Source organism: Scatophagus argus, chromosome 9 (genome assembly GCF_020382885.2).
Source record: "Scatophagus argus isolate fScaArg1 chromosome 9, fScaArg1.pri, whole genome shotgun sequence".
NCBI classification, from domain to species: Eukaryota; Metazoa; Chordata; class Actinopteri; family Scatophagidae; genus Scatophagus; species Scatophagus argus.
The window spans coordinates 18,611,468-18,632,803 of record NC_058501.1 but is presented as its reverse complement, the minus strand read 5'-3'; the positions used below and the strand labels follow the sequence as shown (position 1 = coordinate 18,632,803).

At 41.4% G+C, this 21,336-nt stretch overlaps 1 protein-coding gene across 5 annotated transcripts in view; it reads left to right on the top strand.

Moving 5' to 3' along the window:
• Window positions 1–21,336, top strand: part of cadm4 (cell adhesion molecule 4) — a 146,710-nt gene that overhangs the window by 118,175 nt on the left and 7,199 nt on the right. For all 5 annotated transcript variants that reach the window (XM_046398738.1, XM_046398735.1, XM_046398736.1 and 2 more), the window contains exons 2-6: window positions 629–775; window positions 6,552–6,839; window positions 10,134–10,295; window positions 11,929–12,019; window positions 15,948–16,120. In XM_046398738.1, the coding sequence (XP_046254694.1) occupies window positions 6,575–6,839; window positions 10,134–10,295; window positions 11,929–12,019; window positions 15,948–16,120 (691 nt within the window). In that variant the 5' untranslated portion in view covers window positions 629–775; window positions 6,552–6,574. The remainder of the gene's footprint in view (window positions 1–628; window positions 776–6,551; window positions 6,840–10,133; window positions 10,296–11,928; window positions 12,020–15,947; window positions 16,121–21,336) is intronic.

Below are 21,336 nucleotides of genomic sequence, written 5' to 3'. Positions count from 1 at the left end.
GTGGTGACAGGGCTGCAGTCCAGCTTGTTATCTGCTTGTTTGATTTTGTGTGAGTGTGCCGCTCCATACGTGGCTATGGTTACGTTTATGTGTGTCCATTCATGTGAGTTTTGTGCCGCGTGTGTGTGTATGAATTCAAGACCGACAGCCACTTACAGATTTAATAAGGCATTATGTATTCAAATGTGTGCGTTGATGCATTCTGTTAGACTAGCCAGAGGCAATAGGGCTGTTTATATGACTGTGTTTGTGCACACAAAAAGATGAATGACAGAAGGCTAATTATAATCATCCCTATTATAATCATAAGAACACATTGTTCGTAAGGACCCTCTTTTACTTGTTCAGTTCTTCAGTGTCTTTTGTTTGACTCTCATTCTCTTTATCATTTTGTCTCCTCCCCCGTCTTCATTTCACCCTTGTGTCCATATGATGAATAGCGAGTAAATGAAGGATGGTTTAAGTACCTTATTTTGAGAGGTTCTATCTCAAGTGAGGTGCAAATTGAACATCTCTTTTTCTCTGCATCTGTTCCTACTATTTGTCCCTTTTGTCTCCCCCGTTTTTATCCCTCTCCATCTCCCATCCAGTGTATCACTATACTGACGTCCGTCTTTCTCTCCCTCAGCTCGTTGTCAGGCGGTCCAGACGGAGAACGTGACAGTCTTGGAGGGAGGTACTGCACAGATCTCCTGCCGTCTGCAGAACTACGATGGATCAATTGTGGTCATACAGAATCCGCGTCGGCAGACCCTCTTTTTCAATGGCACACGAGGTGCGTATGTGCGTGCACGCCTGACACTGCAGACAAACTTAATCTTTTTCCGTCTATGCTTTTGCCCTCGGTGACATTTGAAGCCAGCCTTTTTAAACACATTAGCAATGACTCACCAACATTTGCACTTTACATTTTTCTTTTTGTAAATGTCCCCAATTTGCCTTTGAAGCGATTCCACATTAAAAAGTCAGATAACCCCAGAGAATTTAAGAGATGGTGATGATTCTCCGCCCTCACAGTGTGACTGCTTTAACTGTTTTAAAAGCGTAGTTCGAAGCTCTCTGCATAATCCACTGTTAACCCCTACGATGAGATCAGAACGTATTCCATTTCCTCATTAGAGCGTGGCCTTGACAATCGCATGTTTTGTTAATAGCAGCTTGATGGCAAATTATCATTGTAACCAATATTACAACAAAGGCAGATTTCATTGAGGGCCTCGGGGAAGGAAAACACTACATGTTTTCTCACCTAATTAAGGGCAAAAAGCTGCCACCTTAGCCAGATTTTCTGCTAGTGCTGCTGGAATACCTCTGAGCAAAAGAACAAGGATCAAGGATATTAAACTTTGCCTTTGAAATTTGTGTGGGGCAGTTTAATTGAAGCAAAATTTTACATTATGTTTTGCTGTGTGGCAATAGTTATTTATGCCTGACATAATCTGTGTGATCAGTTTCTAAAGAGGTTATCTAGGGCTTGAGGTATGGAACAATATTAAATATTCAAGTAGTTTTAGTTGATTGAATTTAAGAAGATAACAACCCAATGGATGATTTAGTTAAAGTTTAAAATGATGTACAATGCCAGACCAGTAAACAGATGGGTACATTTATAACGCGAAAAGCTGTTGGATTTAGTTGTAGGACTGACTTCTTGTTAAAACTGTTGCACACTGAAAACAGGCATAAAAATTTGCAGTTGGCATCACTGCTCACATTGTAGCGTATGTGAGTAATGCTGCTTTTAGAGCTGCAGTTTTTCCCAAAGTAGAAAATACAGTAGCTCGAACAGGTCGGGAGTGTAGCCAGTTGGAAACCCTAAATCCCCTTGAAGGATCCTCTCAGTTCACTGAACGGTCAGCTCATTCTGTCTCTGTGACAATCTGCTCCAAAATGAGTTTGATCAGCTATGATTCTGTAAGGGATCGTTATGCTGTTGTAATTGTGTGACAGAAGCTGTTTGCTGATCGAACTTCACTCAAGCTGCTGTAGCTGCTTGTTGCTGAGTTCCAAAGTAGCTTTGGGGATACTCACACATTATTTAAATCTCAATCTAAGACACGTAATTAGGCCCGTCATTAGAAAATCCTTTAATTCAATTTAATTGAATTTAATTGAGCATCAGATGGCCAAAATCTTAGCTCAAATTATTTTAGTTTTTATTATTATTATTTTTTTATTTATTTGTCTCATGGCTTTAAATTTGTGATAAATAAAGAACTGTTCAGATGGAAGTACCAGTGCAAGTCTCACATAAATCTAAAATTGGTTGTATATTTATCATCTTTCCTGTATAGTATAAAGTTCTAGTAGTGTGGTGTTGTTAGTAGTTAGACATCCTCATCTGCTGTATAAGAGAAATGGCCTGTTGAGCTGTTGAGAAAATGAACAGCTGCCACATTCAGAGCTAATTTCGTGTACTTGTAGTTAAATTTTCACTTTATGATGACCTTTCCTGCAATACTTTCACATCATTAGCCTATAAACTCTTTTTGTAGTAGTTCTAATCACATAACATAAATGCAAGAATTTCTTTAAACTCACAGGCAAATTTCATGTTTACAAATATATGCTGTGATTTTCTAATTTCCTGATCACCACAACATCTAGGAATTAATGGTATTGAATCAACAATCAAGATTCCCACACTCCTCTTGGGAACAGTCTCTGTCAAAGTAGAACTCTCTGAGGATTTTCTGTGCAGTATACCAAAATTAGATTAAAATACTGAGAACAAAAACTACACTTTCACTGGTACAGCAGTCAGATGCTTTTGTGCTATGCATATTTTCTTCCTTGATTATGGAGCGGCCTTCATTGGGTGGTTGAGGTCGTTGCTTTGGGAACCCTTACTTTCAACTCTCCCCCCAATTCTACCAGATCAGCATTACCGGTAAATTCCATTAAGTATTAAAACAGAGCTCCCCTGTCTGCTCTCCCACGAGACATGGACTTGAACCCTTTGGAAAGCACGATGGAGCCTAATCAGTGTGAGGATGAAGAAAGGGGTGTGAAAGCTAGAATGAAAGAGAAAAAGAAAGAATGAGACACAGGGCCAAAGACTCGGCAACAGAGAGAATAAGGAAAGGGAGTGTCATGCGACGGAGAACGAGACAGCGCTGGGAAATGATCCAAAGGTTAGGCAAGGTATAAAGTATAGATGGCTTCCCATAACTAATTTGGCTCCCGTAAGCACCGAAAAGGCTCGTTGGGGACATTTTCTGAGAGCGTAAATTACATCTCACTCTTGCTCTCTCTACCTCTACGTTAGTTCCATCGCTCGCTGTAGCACTCTTCCATTTCTACCTATTGCCCATCTGCCGCCCAGATATCAAACTAACAAACTCAGGTCTTTCTGTGCTGAGCCATTCCACACTAACTGCCCAAATAGAGGCGCAGTGAATTAGGCTGTCTCTTTTGCAAGTGAGCAACCAGTCAGGGGTGTGTTTTATGAGATTGTGGGGACTGATAGCTATAATAGAGCGGTGAACCTAACCAAATGGACCCGTTTTCCTCGGTGGTCCATATCTCTCTTTCTCCCCCATTGCCAGCTCTCCTCAGCATGCAAATGAGAGAGGACAATAAGGGTGAACTTGGACTTGAACAGAAGTCTGACATTTAGTTGCCATTTAGTGCAGAGAAAAAAAAAAGATTTACCTATCTGTGGGGAATAGCTCTCCAACAATGCTCCTTCCGCCATCCGGTGGAGGGGACATTTTGGGGGGGTAGGGGCAGAGAGATTAGTGTGGTGTACTTCCAGGAGGAGTGGACTAACTCCATCGCTCCAGGCCGTTTTCTCTCAGATCCCTGTGGATTTCTGTCTCTGTCTATATTATTTTTTGCCGCCTGCCACATTATGTGGTTATATTAGACTATTTCTCTCATTCTTTCTTCCTCCTTTACTCTCTCACGCACACATGCACACAAAGCCAATATCTATACTGTAGTGCCTGTGTTGTGATGAATTATGCTGCGAGATGGCCGGTTGTTACATCAGGAGAGAGTCTGCTATGAGTCTAAGCCAACACAAAAGGAGTGCAGAGAGCTGGCCTGAATAAAACAGAGATGGAGACTGAGGGAGAGGTTTCACAGTCAAGTCGATACAAAGTGAGTCCAAAATGAGAATCTATGGACATCGAGCCACTGTCACCCACAGACTGTGATTAGCGTTATTTGTTATTATCAGCATTTTTCTCAACATTGATTCTAGCCTTTCTTCAGTAACAAAAGGAAAATTGTAGCATGTTCAACCCCTTCTCCTCCTTCCTGTCACTGTGGCTTCTTTTCTTTTTCCTTTGTGCATTATGTATTGTAACTCACTGTTCTGAGGTAAAGAACTGGCTATAAATGAAGTATTTAGAAAGCTGATGCATTTTTACTTTTCATTGTAAATCTTTGTTTATTTTCCATAGTCTGAATCACAGTGTTTACACTATGCACAATTGTATTATTATCTCTCACTGAGTCAAAGGGCAGCACCACTCAGTTTAATAGCTTTCCTAAAGTAATTTTGCAATAAGCTTTATTTGCTTAGTACTTTCAAGAGTTACCAAGTGCCTCACAGCAAGTAGACTAAAACAATAATGATTAAAACCTAATGAGTTTAACAATAAAAATGCCAGACACTAATTAGAAATGGTCTTATGGAGGAGTAAAGCAACCAGTTTCAAGGAGAATGAATGAATACATTTCTAGTTTAGGACAGTTCAATCAGTGCTTGGGAAAATGAACAACACTCCCCCTCAAAGCTGGAAATGAGAGAATTAAGACATGTGTTATGTTATATCAATGTACGGCCTGGAGCCTCTCCATCGAGACTGACTTTACAAACTCTCTCTGAACTTTTTATATCAAACTGAGCTTCAGATTCAGCAGCACTATCAATGCCAGAGCAGAAAATCATCTGGGTTGCTGTCACAGCCACTATTTCTCCCATGTTTTACAATTTTTCCTCTGCTAGGCTTTTCCATGTGTGTGACATCACAAATTATAAGGTGGTGAAAACTGGTTTTATTCCAGACCGTGGGTGATATAACTGTCTGCTAATGCATAGCAAACTATCTTGGCGCTAAGCTTTTGATCAAATTGCTGCATGCAAAAAAAAGCAAATGCACTTTTCAAAGAGAAACAGGAAAATAACAAAACATATTGTAGAGATTTATTAACAAGCATATTTAATGTTATTGATGCAAAAGGGCCTGCAAACCTGGCGGGCCAGTATCATTCAGCTGCAGAGCCACAGCACAATCACTTTCAACCCTACGACTCGGGGCCTGTGCTTCCAATCTAACCTGCGCTCTTATCGGCAAGAAAAGTGAAAGCAATTGCAGCAACTGTCACTTTCTTTGCTTGTAAGTGGTAACATCAGTGGACCTACAACCACTGGTCTGAAGTGCTATTACTTTACTTCTCTGGGTGGTACAGGTTCACACTAACCCTGGATCCAGACCTCTGGATCGCTGGCCGCATGGAGGGATTTTCCAGAAATTAATCTATTGTAGGTTTACAGCTGTTTTCCTGGTTAGAAAAAGCTAAGCTGTTGATTCACCAAGCCAGATTGTTCACAACCCTATCTCTGCAACCCGCGAGACTGGGCTTTGCTCGTCGTTAGTGTCCCCAGGCAGCGATTATTGCATCCTAGCCAAGCAAGCAGATATTAAGAATTTAACCTTTTTGAGCCAGCAACAACAAACGATGACAAATTGTTGACAAAATGGACAAAACTTACACAGACAAAGAGGTTGTTGTAAGTTTACAGGAGTTAACTGCTCTCCAACTCCACTACCACTTTCCATGTTGACTGAAAATGACGTTGGGACGGGATCACTTACTACTGATTGGTTGGGGCAAAATACCCAATAATATATCTTGAAGCAAAATGGATAACATGAAAACAATGTCAGACTGAATAATGAAATGAAACGTCAACTCAGTCTGATTTTCTGGGCAGCTTTGCATGGGTAGAAATAATCTGTCAATAACCACTACAGCTCCCCCCTCATGGAGAACTTACAGCCCTCTCAATGTGAATAAGTATGTGAGTGAGGTACAAACCCGCTCCCTGAGGTGCTTCTCATCTGAAAACAAATTCAAAGTAAAGCAAGCAAAAGCCTGCCAGTAAAATGTGTTAAAACAAGTTATTTAATTTGGCACTCACTTTGTCTGCCTTATGTGTGTATGGTAGATTTCAAGCAAGCATAACACCATGACAAAACCAATTCCTAATGCTCTGTGTCTGTCTCTGCAGCATTATATAAAAATTATTCAACTGCACTGACCCATGGTGAAGAAAGTTTTTGTGTTGTTTTTCCTTTTGTTTTAACTTTTACTCTTTATTGACACAAGGTATTAAGTATTAGGTGATTTTTCTGACGATGACCGATGACTGATGTACTCACCTTTTCTCTCCTTGTTCTTGCCACTTCCCACCTCCCCATCTCTTTCCTCTCAATTTGTTCTACTCTCTCGCCTCCTCCTCAACAACCTGCGCTGTCTCACTTCTGCCCCACCTCCATCCAACTTCTACTCTCTCCATCATCTCCATACACCTCCAGCCCTGAAAGACGACCGTTTCCAGATGACGCTCTTCACTCCACGGCTGGTGCGCATCACGTTGACCAACGTCAGTGTTTCGGATGAGGGCGGCTACTTCTGCCAGCTCTACACTGATGCCACGCACCACCAGGTTGCAACGCTGTCTGTTTTGGTGCCCCCGGAGACGCCAACGGTGGAGGTGAAGCAGGAGGCCGTGGAGGGCGGCGAGGTGGAGCTCACCTGTGTATCACCTCGTAGCAAGCCGGCTGCCAGCCTGCGCTGGATTCGGAACGGCCGCGAGATACCAGGTACCTGGACATGGTTGAAATACTGACTGATGGACGGTGAGAGGATTAAGGGAGATAAATGAGGAAACTAATAGACAGGTGAAGTGGAATGGGTGGATGATATCACAAACTGAGTGCTGAATAAAAGAAGGATGAATGGATGGGTGATTGATTGTTTGACAAGGGGAATGGTAGATGGATCAGTTGATGGGAGCAAGTTAAGATGGATGGATAGATGAATGGAAATAGAAAGTCAAGGTTTTGGCTACAGGGCTGTCAAAATCTCTCTTTTACCCGTCTTCTTGAATTCTTTCCAGTATTTGTACTCAGTGATTGACAAAAAAGTATTCAGACACACCTCTTTATTATTGAATTCAGGTGTTGTATGGGGTTGTTTTTCAGAGATTGTTCCCAGCCCCTTACTTCCATTGAAGGGAAATCTTAATGACATTTTAACATTTTGGACAATGCTATGCTTCCAACTTTGTGGCAACAGTTTGTTGAAGGCCCTTTTCTATTCCAGCATGACCAGTTCACAAAGCAAGGTCCATAAAGACATGGTTGGATGAGTTTGGTGTGGAAGAACTTGACTGGTCTACACAGTGCCCTGACTTCAGTGCCACCCAGCACCTTTGAGACGAATTGGAACGGAGATTCCGAACCAGATCTTTTTGTCCAACATTAGTGTCTGACCTCACAACTGCTTTATTGCATGAATGGGCAAAAATTCCCATGGAAACACTTTCTTGTGGAAAGTCTTCCCAAAAGAGTGGAAGCTGTTAGAGCTGCAAAGCTGTCTACACATTTAGAATGCAATGTCATTAAAGTCCCTGTTGGTGTAATAATCTTGTCTATATAGTGTAGATTCAAATGTATATAACCGGTTTCTTGCTTTTCAAGAAGAGCCATAATTCATTATGTGTGTATATATAGTATATGTGTTCAGAGGAAAATTAAAAGCAAGTACTTAAGACTTTCAGTACTTTCAGTGCTCTTCTGTTTAATATGTTTAGTCCCCCTCTCTTTTTATGTCTCTTCCTGTCTCTCTTGAAAATTCTGATTAAAGCATGTTTTATTTGCACATAACCTCACAAGTACATCAGTACATGAATGCACAGCTGCTACATACACTGAAGATTTTCTGCTTTTCTCACCTCACTAACTTCAAACACTCACAAAGACACATTTTTTTAATTCTTCATCATCTTGATTCTTCAACTCTCCCTACTTTTTTGTTCATCATTGAGCCATTCATCAGTCTGTTACCTTGATCTATCCTGCTTTATATCTTGCTGTCTCCCTTGGCTGTTAAAGGGGCACTCTGAGATCTGTATTTCTCTTTGACCCCCCTGAGAATTTATTTATTTATTTTTTGCACTCCATCATTTAACCAGCATTTGCATATAACATTTCATTTGATTTGAATTCCTCAAAAAGCCACACATAACTCTGGCTCATAACAGAGAACATGAGTATTATTTTTATTCAATTTATCTCTAATGTGTAATAAATACTGACAACCTTATTTAAAAGTACAAATCGCTGTCAAATGCATCACGTTATTGTTATTCATGAATTCATATTCGATGCCTTCAAATGACTTGCGCAGACCACATAAAATAATGTGAACTAATCTGGTGTCAACAGTTTTTTGGGACATGCATTGAGCTGCGCTTTGCCCTTTCAAACTTCATGTCAGCCCTTGTCTCTTTTACTTTCTATTTTTGTCTGACACTTAACGGCTCTTTCATCCAGTCTTTTCCCTTTTTCTCTGTCAGAACACGCCTGTCACCATCATTCTGTCTCTACAGTCTCTGTCCTTTAACCGTACTGCTTCTCTTTCTTTTCAACTAATCTCCCTTCCTTTTTTTCCCTTAAACTTCACTGGTGACAAAGCCTGGTGACGCTCTCCTCACCTTGCTTACTGGTTAGAAACGGCTTAAAGAGGGACACACTTTTGTTCTCTCTCCTCTTCTCTTCTCCCTGCTTACTCCTTCTTTCCTCCTCTGTTTCCTCTTCACTTTCTTACTCGTCCTTGCACTCCTCTTCACTTTCTTCCTCCCCTCTTGTCCCATTTCCTTATTTTTTGTTGTCTCTTGTTTCCTCTCCTGCCCCCCTCCTCCCTGTTTCCTTTCTCCTCCTCTCCCCTCTCATTTCTTCTTTACTTCTACCCTTTCCTGTCTCTTCCCATCTGCTGTTCTCCTATTTTCTCTTCTCTCCTCCCAATTCCCCTCATTTCCTCCTCTCCCCTCCTCTCCTCTCTTCTCTTCTCCTCCTGGCCCTGAGTTAAATGAACTGTGACACTAAAGGTTAGGGACAGATCCCAACAGATATGGGAAAGCACTCTTTAATTAAGGCACTATCTTCCCACTGCTCCCTTATTCCTGCTCATCTGCACCCACCGCTGCTTTCTCTCATGCCTCAAATGGGCCTGCTTTCATTTGCTGGCCGGCAATAATTGAAAACTCAGTGCAATATAAGTAATATTGGTGTATTCTGCCTCGACAAGCACAAACTCACAATACGTGACCGTGTCACCCCACTGTTCCTCCTCGCTCCTACCGCCTCTCCTCCTCCTCTTTTCTCACGTCTTTCTTCCGTTCTACATCTGGCTTGGCACTCTTATCAAACCTCTTTCATGTCTGGGCTTGTCTCGCTGCAGTTCTACTCACCCCCCCCCCCCCCAATCAATCATGCCCATTTTGCTGCCCTCCCTCTCTGTCTACAAGTCCCTCTCTCAGTTGCCTTTCTTCTCTCACCCTGGTCCTTTGACGCCCCCCTCTTTCTCCGTGTCTGGCTCAGTTAAAATCTCAATTCGGTTATGCATATTCGCTCTTTTATCCTTCTCTCTACACACCATCTCTCTCTTCAATTCACTCACTCACACACAAAGTATTCAGTTGACTCACCATCTGCAAACAAACAGTTCTGCTGCTCATAATTGCCATGAAATATAGATGCAAATTGCTTTCTCTTTTCTCTCTCTTAGTCTGTCCTCCTCCATCATGTCATCCTCCCCTCTACAGGTAACTAATGCAGCTGTAAAAAAAACAAACTCATTCATCAGTCATTAAATTCTTTCAACTTCTTCCTTTTGGTCTGCTCACATCTTCATTCTGTCTCTGCAGTCTCCTCTAAAGTCTCCTTTTCTTTCCCTCCTGCCTTCCTCCCTGTCTTTTTCTGTTTCCCGTCATAGATGTGATGTCTCAGCAGGGAAAAGGGAAGAGCAGGCATGTTTTGCCTGTTAACTTGTTCCTTGGCCACCCCACGTGTCCTCTTTCCTTCCATCATCTCATTCCCTCTGTCTCCCTCCAGGTGTGGTATCCCAGCAGGACAACGGCAAGACATTCAGTGTGTCCAGCACCATCCGGATCCCAGTAGAAAGGAAGGACAATGGGGCGGCGCTGAGCTGTGAGGCGCTCCACCCAGCACTGAACGAGCAGAAGAGGATCCGACACTACCGCCTGGATGTTTATTGTAAGTCTCTCCTGCAGGAAGAGTGTTTATGTGTATGTGCGTTATAACAAAGCGTTTTCTATCCATCTTGGAAACAAATTAAGCAACGTAATGTTCATTGCCAAATATTTCAAAAACACAAATTATTCCATCTGTATTGCTGTCACTTAAGTTGCTACTTCAGAACTATTCATTACAGAGTTTTACTTAAATGCCAGCCATAATTTGGTCAGGGTAGCAGCCTCATATTTCACATTGTGGATGTCTCATTTTAGAGTGAAACTCAGTCCAGGATTTTAACAGAGTGATATTCAGAGCTGCCCTGTTTGAGACCTGCTCTCATTAAAACCTAATACATACAAATCTTGTCATGCAGGGAGCAGGCAGAAACAGGCCTGCGGCCAGGTTCGAGCCCTGGCCTGCAGTTTAAAGATCTAACCAGCGTCGCTGGAGAAAATCTGGATCGCACAGTGTGTGCAGTGATCCCAATGATGTGTCTGTGCTGACCTATTTGCACAAGTTTGTATGCTCTGAAATCTCTGCACATTATATCTAAAACTAACAATAAAAATACTCCAAGACATTTATATTAATAATTGGCTTAAGTCTAATATTCACTCAAGGCAACAAGCTCAGATTAAAGCATTTTTTAAAAACTGAATTTTACAAATCTGTAATTGGTTCCATAGGATACATCTTGAAAATGACAGACAGCTATGAGATAAATCGTACTTAAAAAAAAGTATGAAATTCATTATCAAATATTTAAAAAATTTAAAACCATTTCTTGCTTCTTATCCTATCGAGTATGTTAAGTCAGCTCGTACTACTTTAATTTAAACACTTCTGTGTTTTGATGTGTAGAGAAACAAAACTGACACTTGTTTACAGTTTAGTGTATTATTGAATAATGATCTTGCATTATTACTTGTAGTATTATTTTGTTTGCAAATCCTTTTAAGGATTCAAAAAAATGAGCACCATGAAAACTACATGTTATTCCTTTTTTCCTGTTTCTGTGAGCTACATACTATACTATACATGTGTTCAAACCCTCATGTTAGTTATGGTTCCCGTCCCACAGTAGATCGATAGCTGTTGATAGTTAAACATTCCACAGGCATAAATCAATATTTACAGTATGTAATATAGCCATATCCATGAGTATGTCTGCATCAGGTTTTTGGGCACAATTAATTTGCCACACATATACTAATATTTGTTGATAGATCAGAGCGATTATTATTCAGCAGTTTTGTCAATCCGTGTGCTTGTGGCTCCTCCAGCCAGACAACTGGTAATCATGACCAACTGTCAGTGTGGATTTGGCTTCCCATCGCTCTCTTGCTGAAGTAACTGTAGTACAAGCAGCTGCTGGAGCAGCGTGCTGCTTATGATAACAGGTGTCTCAACCGTTGGATTGTCGGCTGGTTGCCTAGGAAACAGATGTTAAAGACCCTCTTTCTCGTCACTTTCTCACTTTTCCCTTGTTCCTCCTTTTTGTTCCCTCACTGTCTCAGGACATTTTTTTCCTGTCCTCCCTGATTGTTGTTCCAATTTGATCCTTTTGATCTATTTTGTTGTCTGTTGAGCTTTTCTTGCTTTCTCTCACATGTGAACACTCATTTATCTGCCTTTTCCCCTCTGCCCACAGTTGCACCTACAGTGAGAATTGTTCCTCCTACTGGCATTTTGCGAGAGGGCGACTCACTCAGCCTCACCTGCTCCGTCACCGGGAACCCTTTGTAAGTCTGAAAGGGTGTATGTGTGCTGAATTGTTTTGTGTCAGCGTGATCTGCTGTCAATAAGTGATATTCCTGCCCTACTTTTACATACAAGCCTGCTATAGAACCGGATAATACAGCACAAGTAGCCTACTGTCATTTTTATGGCCAATGGAAAAACCTCACTACACGGGACACTACATCATTGACTTTTGTCGTCCTGTTTTGCAGTTGATTTTAAAAGGTGAAAAAAATACATGCATGCTTCACCTTGCATAAGATAGGAAAACCAGCACACTTATCAGCTGGCACAAAAAGCCGCATGTGAAGCTTTTTTGATGTTGTCATTGGAGTGTGTTTATGCGTTTGCACTCATTCTACAATGAATTCCTGACAAAATAATCAGAAAATATAAAAGGTTTGTCTGAACAAAGCGCTCGCGCTTGAAAAGCTGCAATGAGTCTTGACAAATCGGCTTAAGGATACACAGAAAGCGTTTGATTGACGGCAACATGCAGGAGGTTGCCAAGTTCAACGACAACCCCTTACAAACACAAAATTTCATAAAATGGTAATATGGGACAGCAAGTATTCACATTAAACCTGTTCTGGGAAAATGTTTTGAGCTGTGATGAGAATGATATAATAGCTGGTAGCTGCAGGTAGCAGCTATGAGCCTATAGGGCTCCGCTTTCATTCCGGCAATGTGTTTGGAGGGTAAAACTGTTGTTGGCTTTAGATGAGATCAGTTCATACATTTACCCAGAGCACTATTTCAAAGTGTAAGTGTACAATAAGCTTGAATTTATCAACCTGGAATGATTGCAAAGGTTAGACCTAAAAGTCTTCTTCACTGTGACCCAGAAAGTATACTGTGGAGAAAATTTTCAAAAACAATGAAAATATATGAAATCAACACTAATAGCAATGTAAAGAAAATGCTGTGGGGCCGTTTTTGGGTGCTTTCAAACAGTGTTTAGAGTCTAAGGATAAGGATGCAAATACAGCAACGAGTTGGTAAGTTGTCCTTCCAAAAGTTTGATTTATGGACTAGAGAAATGATCAGTTGATCTGTGACACAGATTTACTGCTGTTTATTTTCAAAGCAATTACAATCCATCTTGCACAAAAGCAAATCTTCTCCTTCTTAATAGCCATTGTGAAAATGTCCTTCAGTAACCTCTACCTTCGCCAGTGGAGCTTTTCCCTGGGCACAGCACAACGGTTTGCAGTTGTTTCCCTGGACGGTTACCAAATGTTTGAGAGTAAAGCAGGTCACCACTGAAAGGAGAACATGTCGGCTTCATCAGCTCCCAATTCAGGTTCCAGATAAATAAATAAATATGGAAAAGAGCTTCTTAAAATAGGCAACTACAAGAGCTGATGAAAAGAACAATGAGTTGACCTTTTTCTATGTAATTATTAGCCCACATAATACCAGGTTTCTTTCTTGGAAACTTCATGTAATTACTTCTAATCTCCACCAATGTTGATATATTCCATATAATTACTGCAAGATCAATTGCTTCTTTCCAGGAATTATACTTAGAAAGCAACAGCAACTTCATATCAATTAATTTCTAAGACATTATTGGGGAAAAATCTATTAAGCTGAGTACAACCACATGCTATCCTCCACAAATGAAGCAGGCTCCCTTTGTGGAAATCAGTCCCAAATGCATCATTTGTTGAACTGTAATTGACGTTAAACCAAGGGTGTCTGCTCTCACAAGTAAAACTGCAGTATTAACATTGTCACCATACTAATCAGAATGTTTTTGTACTCACGGGATGATGGTGCCAAAGACTTTGTGCTGTTTGGACAAAACAGGAAGAGGTGTACAATACCTGTGGTATCACCTGCCATTTAATATGTGATGGACAGATAAGAACCACCTGAAAGATGGAGAAAAAAGATCTTAAGATGGAAGCAGAGAGGTTAGTAGAAGAATGTAGAAGTACACTAGATTCTGAGTGTAAATGTGGACATATTGTAAACTTGTATGAGACTGTGTGTGAGGTTATAGAGCTACTAAACCCAATCAAACCAACACTTTTAAGAGCCAGCTTTGAAACAAAGCCTTTTTCTAGTGTGTTCAAGGCCCTTTGTGCCCTTTCCAGGAGGGTATTGGGTCCTAAGCTCTTAAACCCTCCTCTAGATGGTCCGTCTGTCTGTGGGCATCAAGTCCACTAAAGCTCTCCAGTGAAGCTGCATGCAGCCAAAGTGTGTGCATGTGTGTGTGTTTGTGTGTGTGTGATGACTTAAGTGAAATCCCACAGTGAGGACTGGCTGAGAAGCGTATTGGCTATAGCCCCACTAAAGCTTTGTAAAGGCTGGTTAGGGACCGTGTGTGTGTGTGTGTGCATGTGTGTGTGCGTGTTTGATGCATGCACGAGTATCTGACAGTGAGAGATGGGGCAGCAGCCCAGTCTGGACTCTGACTCTCATCTCACACTGGATTGCACACACACACACACACACACGATAGCCCTCTTGTTGCCCTCCTGCTTGCTCCCGGGCCCCGTTAACTGCCTGTTAAGTGTTAATGACCAATTATATGTCACTTTCGTTTGGTGGAGACATACAGTCATTGTTTGTTTGTTAGGAGGGGAAATGGAGATGACATTTATTTTTTTATTTTATCTAATTGCCTGTTAGTTTTACTGTGGAATTACTGGGTTGGACAAATCTTGTATGTATATGTGTGTGTGTGTGTGTGTGTGTGTGTGTGTTAGAGAGAGAGAAACAGCAGGAGATTATGTTTATGCACATTTAGTGCATGTAGGATAAGTGAGAGAGTGTGTGTGACTAAGCAAAAAAGAGGTTTAATTAGACATCCTGAGGGATTAAAACCCAGATGAGTCACGATTGTAATCTGGCCAGGGTTGCATGAGCCATGACATTCAGCCAGCGACACACACACACACACACACACACACACATTTTTCTTTGCCAGGATGTCTCTGTAATCCTCGCCCCTCCTGTCTGCTCTGCCTGCCTGTCTTTCATGACCAATTCATTTTGCCTGCTTGCTCCTTCCTTTCATCTCCCACCACGCCATCTCCTCTTCTCCCTGTCTTTCTTCTACCTGTAGTAACACCTTTTCTATCCCCGTCTTTCCTCTTGCATTTTTTCCACTCTGCACATCTGACACCCCATTTCTCTCTCATCAGCCCTCCTTTCCCTCCTGCCAACCCTTTCACACGATTGTCGCCCTCTGACCATCCATCTCCTCATTATTTGTCAGGATGCAGCCCTCTGTTGCCACTGGCTCATTTCTCCAAGCCTACTTTATACTTTCTTCTCATGTCATCGTCCCCCCGTGGGCTTCTTTATCCTCCTTCTTCACCTCTCTTTTTTTAGCATCCCCCAGTGCCTGTGCTTTGATCCCTTGTCTCTTTTCACTTTCTTTTCATTTTTAATACCCTTCAGTGCTTCAGTTTTTACTAAATGTGTTAAGGAGTTGTAGTCTACTAACAGGAGTAGTTAAGGAGGTAGAATTCATTACTTATTATGTAAAAAGTAGTTACATCACAGTGCTAATTACTCAGCAACAAAAATACTAAGTTTAATATCTTTTGTTACTCAGTCAATTTGTGAAAAGGTGACAGCAAAAAGAACTCCACACCCACATGTCCCATATTCTATATTCAGACATTAGGTCTGCTGCAAGATTGTTGGCGCTGGTATTAAGGGTATATAAAGTTGAGTCAGGGTCAAGTTTTAGAAGTTATAGTTGCATTTTGATTAATTAACTAGTCACAATAAAATGTCATAAAATAGTATAAAGGGTAACATCGCGATTTCCCTGAGCTCAAGCTGACATCCCCCCCTAACCCAAGGACATTCAGTTTATTATGACCTGAAACAGAAACCAAAAAAAATTTCTGCCGGTTGATCAACATTTCAGCTAACAATACCGCTCTCTCTGTGTCTCCTTCCCCTCAGGCCCAGGAACATTCAGTGGTCCAAGATTAACGACACTTTGCCTGAGAGGGCAGAGATATCCGGCCCCACCTTTCAGATTTCCCGTCTCAGTCAATCACACAACGGGACGTACTTGTGCCAGGCCCAGAACAACTATGGACGTGCTGCTGATCATTACACCCTATTGGTGTATGGTGAGTAACCATGGCTGACAGTTGATTTTATGATAATTGTAAGTTTTATCTGAATTTCTACAAGCGCTAGAAGAGTTTGTTCCATTGATTTTCTTTTGTTTCCAGTCTAAGGCTGTTGTTGATTGTTCTGAATAATTTTGTGTTCAATGGATCTTTTATTTTTTTTTTACATTGCTTGTTCTTATGTTTTGTTAATGTTTTTGTCTCTTTTTTTTTGAGAAATCTTTTAAATTTTATTGATCGTTCCATCTTCCCAGTGTCTTTGGAGTCTGGTTATTCTGGCACTGGGCAACAGAGTCATTAAATCGTGATGTTTGTCTCATCTGTCTTTCGGCTTTATTTGTTTTCCTGATTCGGTACACAGCAGGAAACCTCTGCTGAACCTCCTGTGCAATTGATTCAACAGAGATATTGATTCCTCAAGAAGACGAAGGCTGCCGTGTTCAGATGCTAGTCACCGACATCATTATTCAGACTATATCTTGTATAGAACCAATTTATCATGTCCCCTCTGAATTGAGAGTAACTTACATCTTCAAGTGCAATAAATAAAAATCCAAGATGTTGTGACAACAAAACGAGTTTCACAATGCAACCTGGCACACATGCAGGCAAAGACAACAGAAACAAAACTTTGAATATTACATGGCAACATTTGGCAAAGACAACAGTGGAACATCTGTTGCATTTAAAATTCAGGCGAATCAACTTTGCTTGTTGCTTGAGCAGATGCATCTGAGGATGCAGGAGGTGTGGGAAAGGGGCTTTTGTAGTCAGGTTTTACAAGTTTTCCAAGATGTTGCACCTAGATTTACTGGTGGTTGCTAAATTCTTAATGAAGGTTGACCCAGTTAAACTACACACTGTGCTTCAAAGAGGATGACGGCGGAGCTCGCAACATCACATGTAGATCTTGTGTCACCCTAAAGTTCTTCTTCCAAAAAATGCGACAAGTTGGCCAACTTTCTCTCTGTTTTTAAAGCATAATTTGACCACAAGGTTCTGATGTGTGTTAATGCTGCACAATGCACACATAAAGCAAATGAGCAAACTTGCAGTGATCAGAACCAAATCGGAATTGTGAGGTTTAAATGGGTCGGCAGCAAAGCTTAATCACAAAACCAGCTCATTATTAGAGGCTTCTACAGTTTCACATTCAATATGCTTGTAGTTCGGTCTAATTACACGAGTACGACTGTCGCTCAGCATGTTTGCCTGCTTGATCTACACCCCCCTGCTGGCTCCTCATGTCATTACATCCACACATCTGATGCAGAGATCAGAAGCAGAGGAAAGAATGAAGGGAATAGAGACATGATGTCTTATGTAACATTTTTAAGGCTGCTTTTGGTTAGCGCCCCCTCATCCATCCATCACACTAACACTCTTTCTCTTAGATGCGCACACGCTCGCAATTAACAATTGCACACTCTTGTACAAGCATGTCTAGCATCAAACGGCACACATAATGGCAGCTTTCCACAAGCATCAAGGGTGGCAACAGTGGCAAGATGAAAGGTGACATCCCCACCCACTTCCCTCCCTCTCTCTGCCTCTCTCTGTCTCTCTCTCTCTCTGTCGAGCTTTGATATGCATTGCCACCTCTGTAGAAAAATGTTCTGTTTTTCTTCCTCCTCCTCAGCGTCCTCGCTCACCATTTTTTTAGCTGTCTTCTTCATTTGCTTATCTCTCTGTCATTTCTTCTTTCCTACGTTTCATCATTTATCGTCTTTATTTCAGGCTGTTGCACTGTGCTGGTCATTAATTTGATTTATCTCGCTTTTTGTTCTTATCCTCTCTTATTGTGTAGAGAAAAAAAGAAAAAAGAAGGTACATTTAAAGTACGGAATATTGTCTCGACAAAAAATCCATAAAAGAAAAAATCTACATAACCAACATAAGCCAAGCTTCAGCTCCTCTGCTCTGCACCACGGATTTCCAGCAATCAGCTTCTTAAATCCTCTTGCTGTAGCACTACATCAGTGTTGGTTTGCTGTACTTCAAAAAAATATGTACTCGCCCACTGGGCAGATTGTTTCAAACCTTATCTCAATGAGCTCAGAGTTGTTGATTCAGCCGTCATATTAATCTGTAGACGACTGAAAGTCACTTTTGATTTTCTGTATGTCACAACTAATAATCTGACTAATGTGATGGGGTTTTTTTCTCAAGAAATATCAAATGAACTCCTTGCTTCCAGGCTGTAATGTTTCCAGTAATATGTGTGTGTTTTTAAATGCTTCATAAATATAAAACTATATGTTTGCAATAGATTACTGCCAAAGCAAAATCATCAACAACAAAAAAAAACCCACTATGGGTGATAGTGAACTGTTTAAATCTGAGTAATGTCAGTAAAAATAAATATGATTCAACTCTGTAAAATATGTTAAGATGACTCATAACTTATAACACTTCACATCCACAATGTGCTTATCATTCCGGCACCCACATAGTTTTAGAAGGTGTCGTCAAGTAGTGAATACTTTCACTTTGGAGACAGAAAAATAAGACACTCTTTCTTATCTCTCCTTCTTTTCTGTGCCCTCCTTTCCTTTGCTTTTCTCTCTCTTCCTCTCACCTTTTCCTTCTCCCTCTCCCGCTTTTCTCACCTGTTTTGCACCACCGGTCCACTTCCTCTCTCCACTCCACTCCCACAACCTTTCGACTGCTTTTCACCTTGCCACCAGTTTGCCCTCTGTTCATGGTTCAGCTACAGTTCAGCTGCTTTGCAAAGAAGGCTTGAGAATATGGCACAGCTAGGAGTTAGCGTCGTGAGGAGCTGGAGAGGGATGGATGCTGAGAGGCAGGAGGAAATGATGGAGGGATGAAAAGGGAGAGAAAAAGGACAGTGGAGGTCGGACACAGGTTAACATTCAGCACCACAGCCTGTCAGATAAACGAAATGTCAGTTTAGTTGGCTTCCAGCCTTCCCAGAGGGAATCCCAAGGTGCAACGGGGGAGGAAAGGGTGGGCAAGGATGGAGCGCTGGAGGATGCATGTTGTAAAGGTTGAGTCAGCAGAAAAGACACCATTTTATTGCAGGTACTGAAAAAGTACAGTACGCTCTCTTTCATCTCTGTCCATTTCATGTCAGGCTTCCCTCTGTGACAGTTATCTGCCATCAGAGTCCGTACACTCAGTACAAACTCAGGCAAAAGTGGATGCCAATTTGTCACAGGTGCTGTCATATTATGAAGGAAGAGGAACTTAATGCTGGTGATGGAGAACAGAGAGCGAGGGGTGGGAATTCTTCAGAGAGCCCGGGCCTCAGCAAAGACTTCATGCACTGAAGTTGAGCTTTATTTGACTGGTCACGCTTTGGTGTACATGTGACTTAACTCTGTGTGTGAGTGGGGGCATGCGCTTTGAAGTGTTTACGATTCTTATTAGTGTGCATCAAAGTGAGTGCACCACTTAATATGATGAAATTAACTTTCTGTAACTTTCCGAAAGTCACTAATAATATAAATGTGACAAATTATTTTGAATGAATCACGCAGCACACACACTCATAGAGTTTTATACACATTACACACACACACACACACTCACTGCAAGTATCTGCAGAGTGTGTAAAGGATGTGTCCTCTGTTGGTTGTTTCATCTGTGGCGCCATTGTTAAGGAGAAATTGGATTTTTTTTAATGGGTGTGTATACGCGAATGTGCATGTGAATGCGTGTGCATGTGACTGGGAGGAGAATGTTGCAGATTGTCTGGTTAAAGCCTGGAGGGCTCCCTTATGTAATTGAACTGAGCTGCTGCACTCAGATGAATCGCCAAGCCAATAAAACCCATTAGAATTGAATTGCATGAGAGAGTGTGGGAGATGGAGAGAGAGAGAGAAAAGGAGAGAGAGGATAAGATAGATAGGAGATAAGAATTGTTACTTTGCGTATACGTAACACACTTATATGCATATATGTGTGTGTGTGTGTGTGTTTGCAAAACAGAGCAGAAAGTTAGCAAAGGGAAAAATAGATAGACTAATGTTTTTACATAGAGATTCATGGAAAGCAGAGGGGAGTGATAGAGAGATGAAAGGATGGGTACATAGTTAGGGATGTTAGGTGACCAGGGATTAGAGTGTGAATCCTCGGCTGTTGTAATGAGCCGTCAGCATAATTGGAATGAAAAACATAGACCTCCAGTTAAGTGAGACTTCTGAAAAACACAGACATTTCCTACATTCACTGAAACACACTTATTATATTGATGTCAGAGTACCTTTTGAATGCTTCTTTAGCCAGTCAGTGTCGGCCTTTATGCACTCTGCAGTGGACCTCTGACAGTAATCCAGTGTTCAGTGCACTGATTGACAGCTGGAACCACCACGACTCTGGGCAAAGCCCTTATAATTAGGAAAACCGAACATGAAAGAATAACAGGGCTCATCCAAAATGGCGGGTGAGTATCCTCAGGCACACTTCTGCGAGAAGAAGATACGAGGAGAAACGTCATTATCGCAAGTGCCACCACATCCATCCCTGGAAATAACATGGGCTGTGTGCCTGATTGGCAGCCATATAGTGTTAATGAATAACAATATGATGTGGGGGGAAAAAAAGAGACGCTATCGGCCAAGAGAACGACAGCTGTATGGCATTCTACTTAATTAAGTTGAAGAGAGCCAGAGAGGGAACGTAGTCACCGAGGAATGAAACCAGAGACACAGCCGAATTAATGTAAGTGGAAGAGGGAGGGAGGGGTGCAAATGAAGGGAAGAGTTTGGTTGAAGACGAACAAGGAAGATGAAGTGAGAGATGTTGATAGGAAGATAAGAAAAAAGTTTCAAATAGAGAGAAAGAACTATTTTTGGGTCATTTGTGATAGTCAAGAGAAATTTATCAGCGTCCAGTTAATTAGTGCAGTGGCCCCGGTCATTAATCCTTAGACTCAATTGACAACCACATACACGTTAACATGTACATCTATCCACACACACACACACACACACACACACACAATATAGTCTATGCACTCATACAGGAAGGTGGCACATACACACACACGCTTTCCCTCCATCAGCTCCAGTCTTGTTTTTCTTTCTCTCTTACTTAACTTCACAGAAAACTATGCTCACCTCTTTGTCTTTCCCACAAGATACACTACGCATAATGTATATTTCTTTACAGGGAGAAGAAGACTGTGCTGGGCTTGAAAAAAAAACCAGGATGGGGGAAGTATAGTGCTGACATAAGAGGAGTGCAAAAAG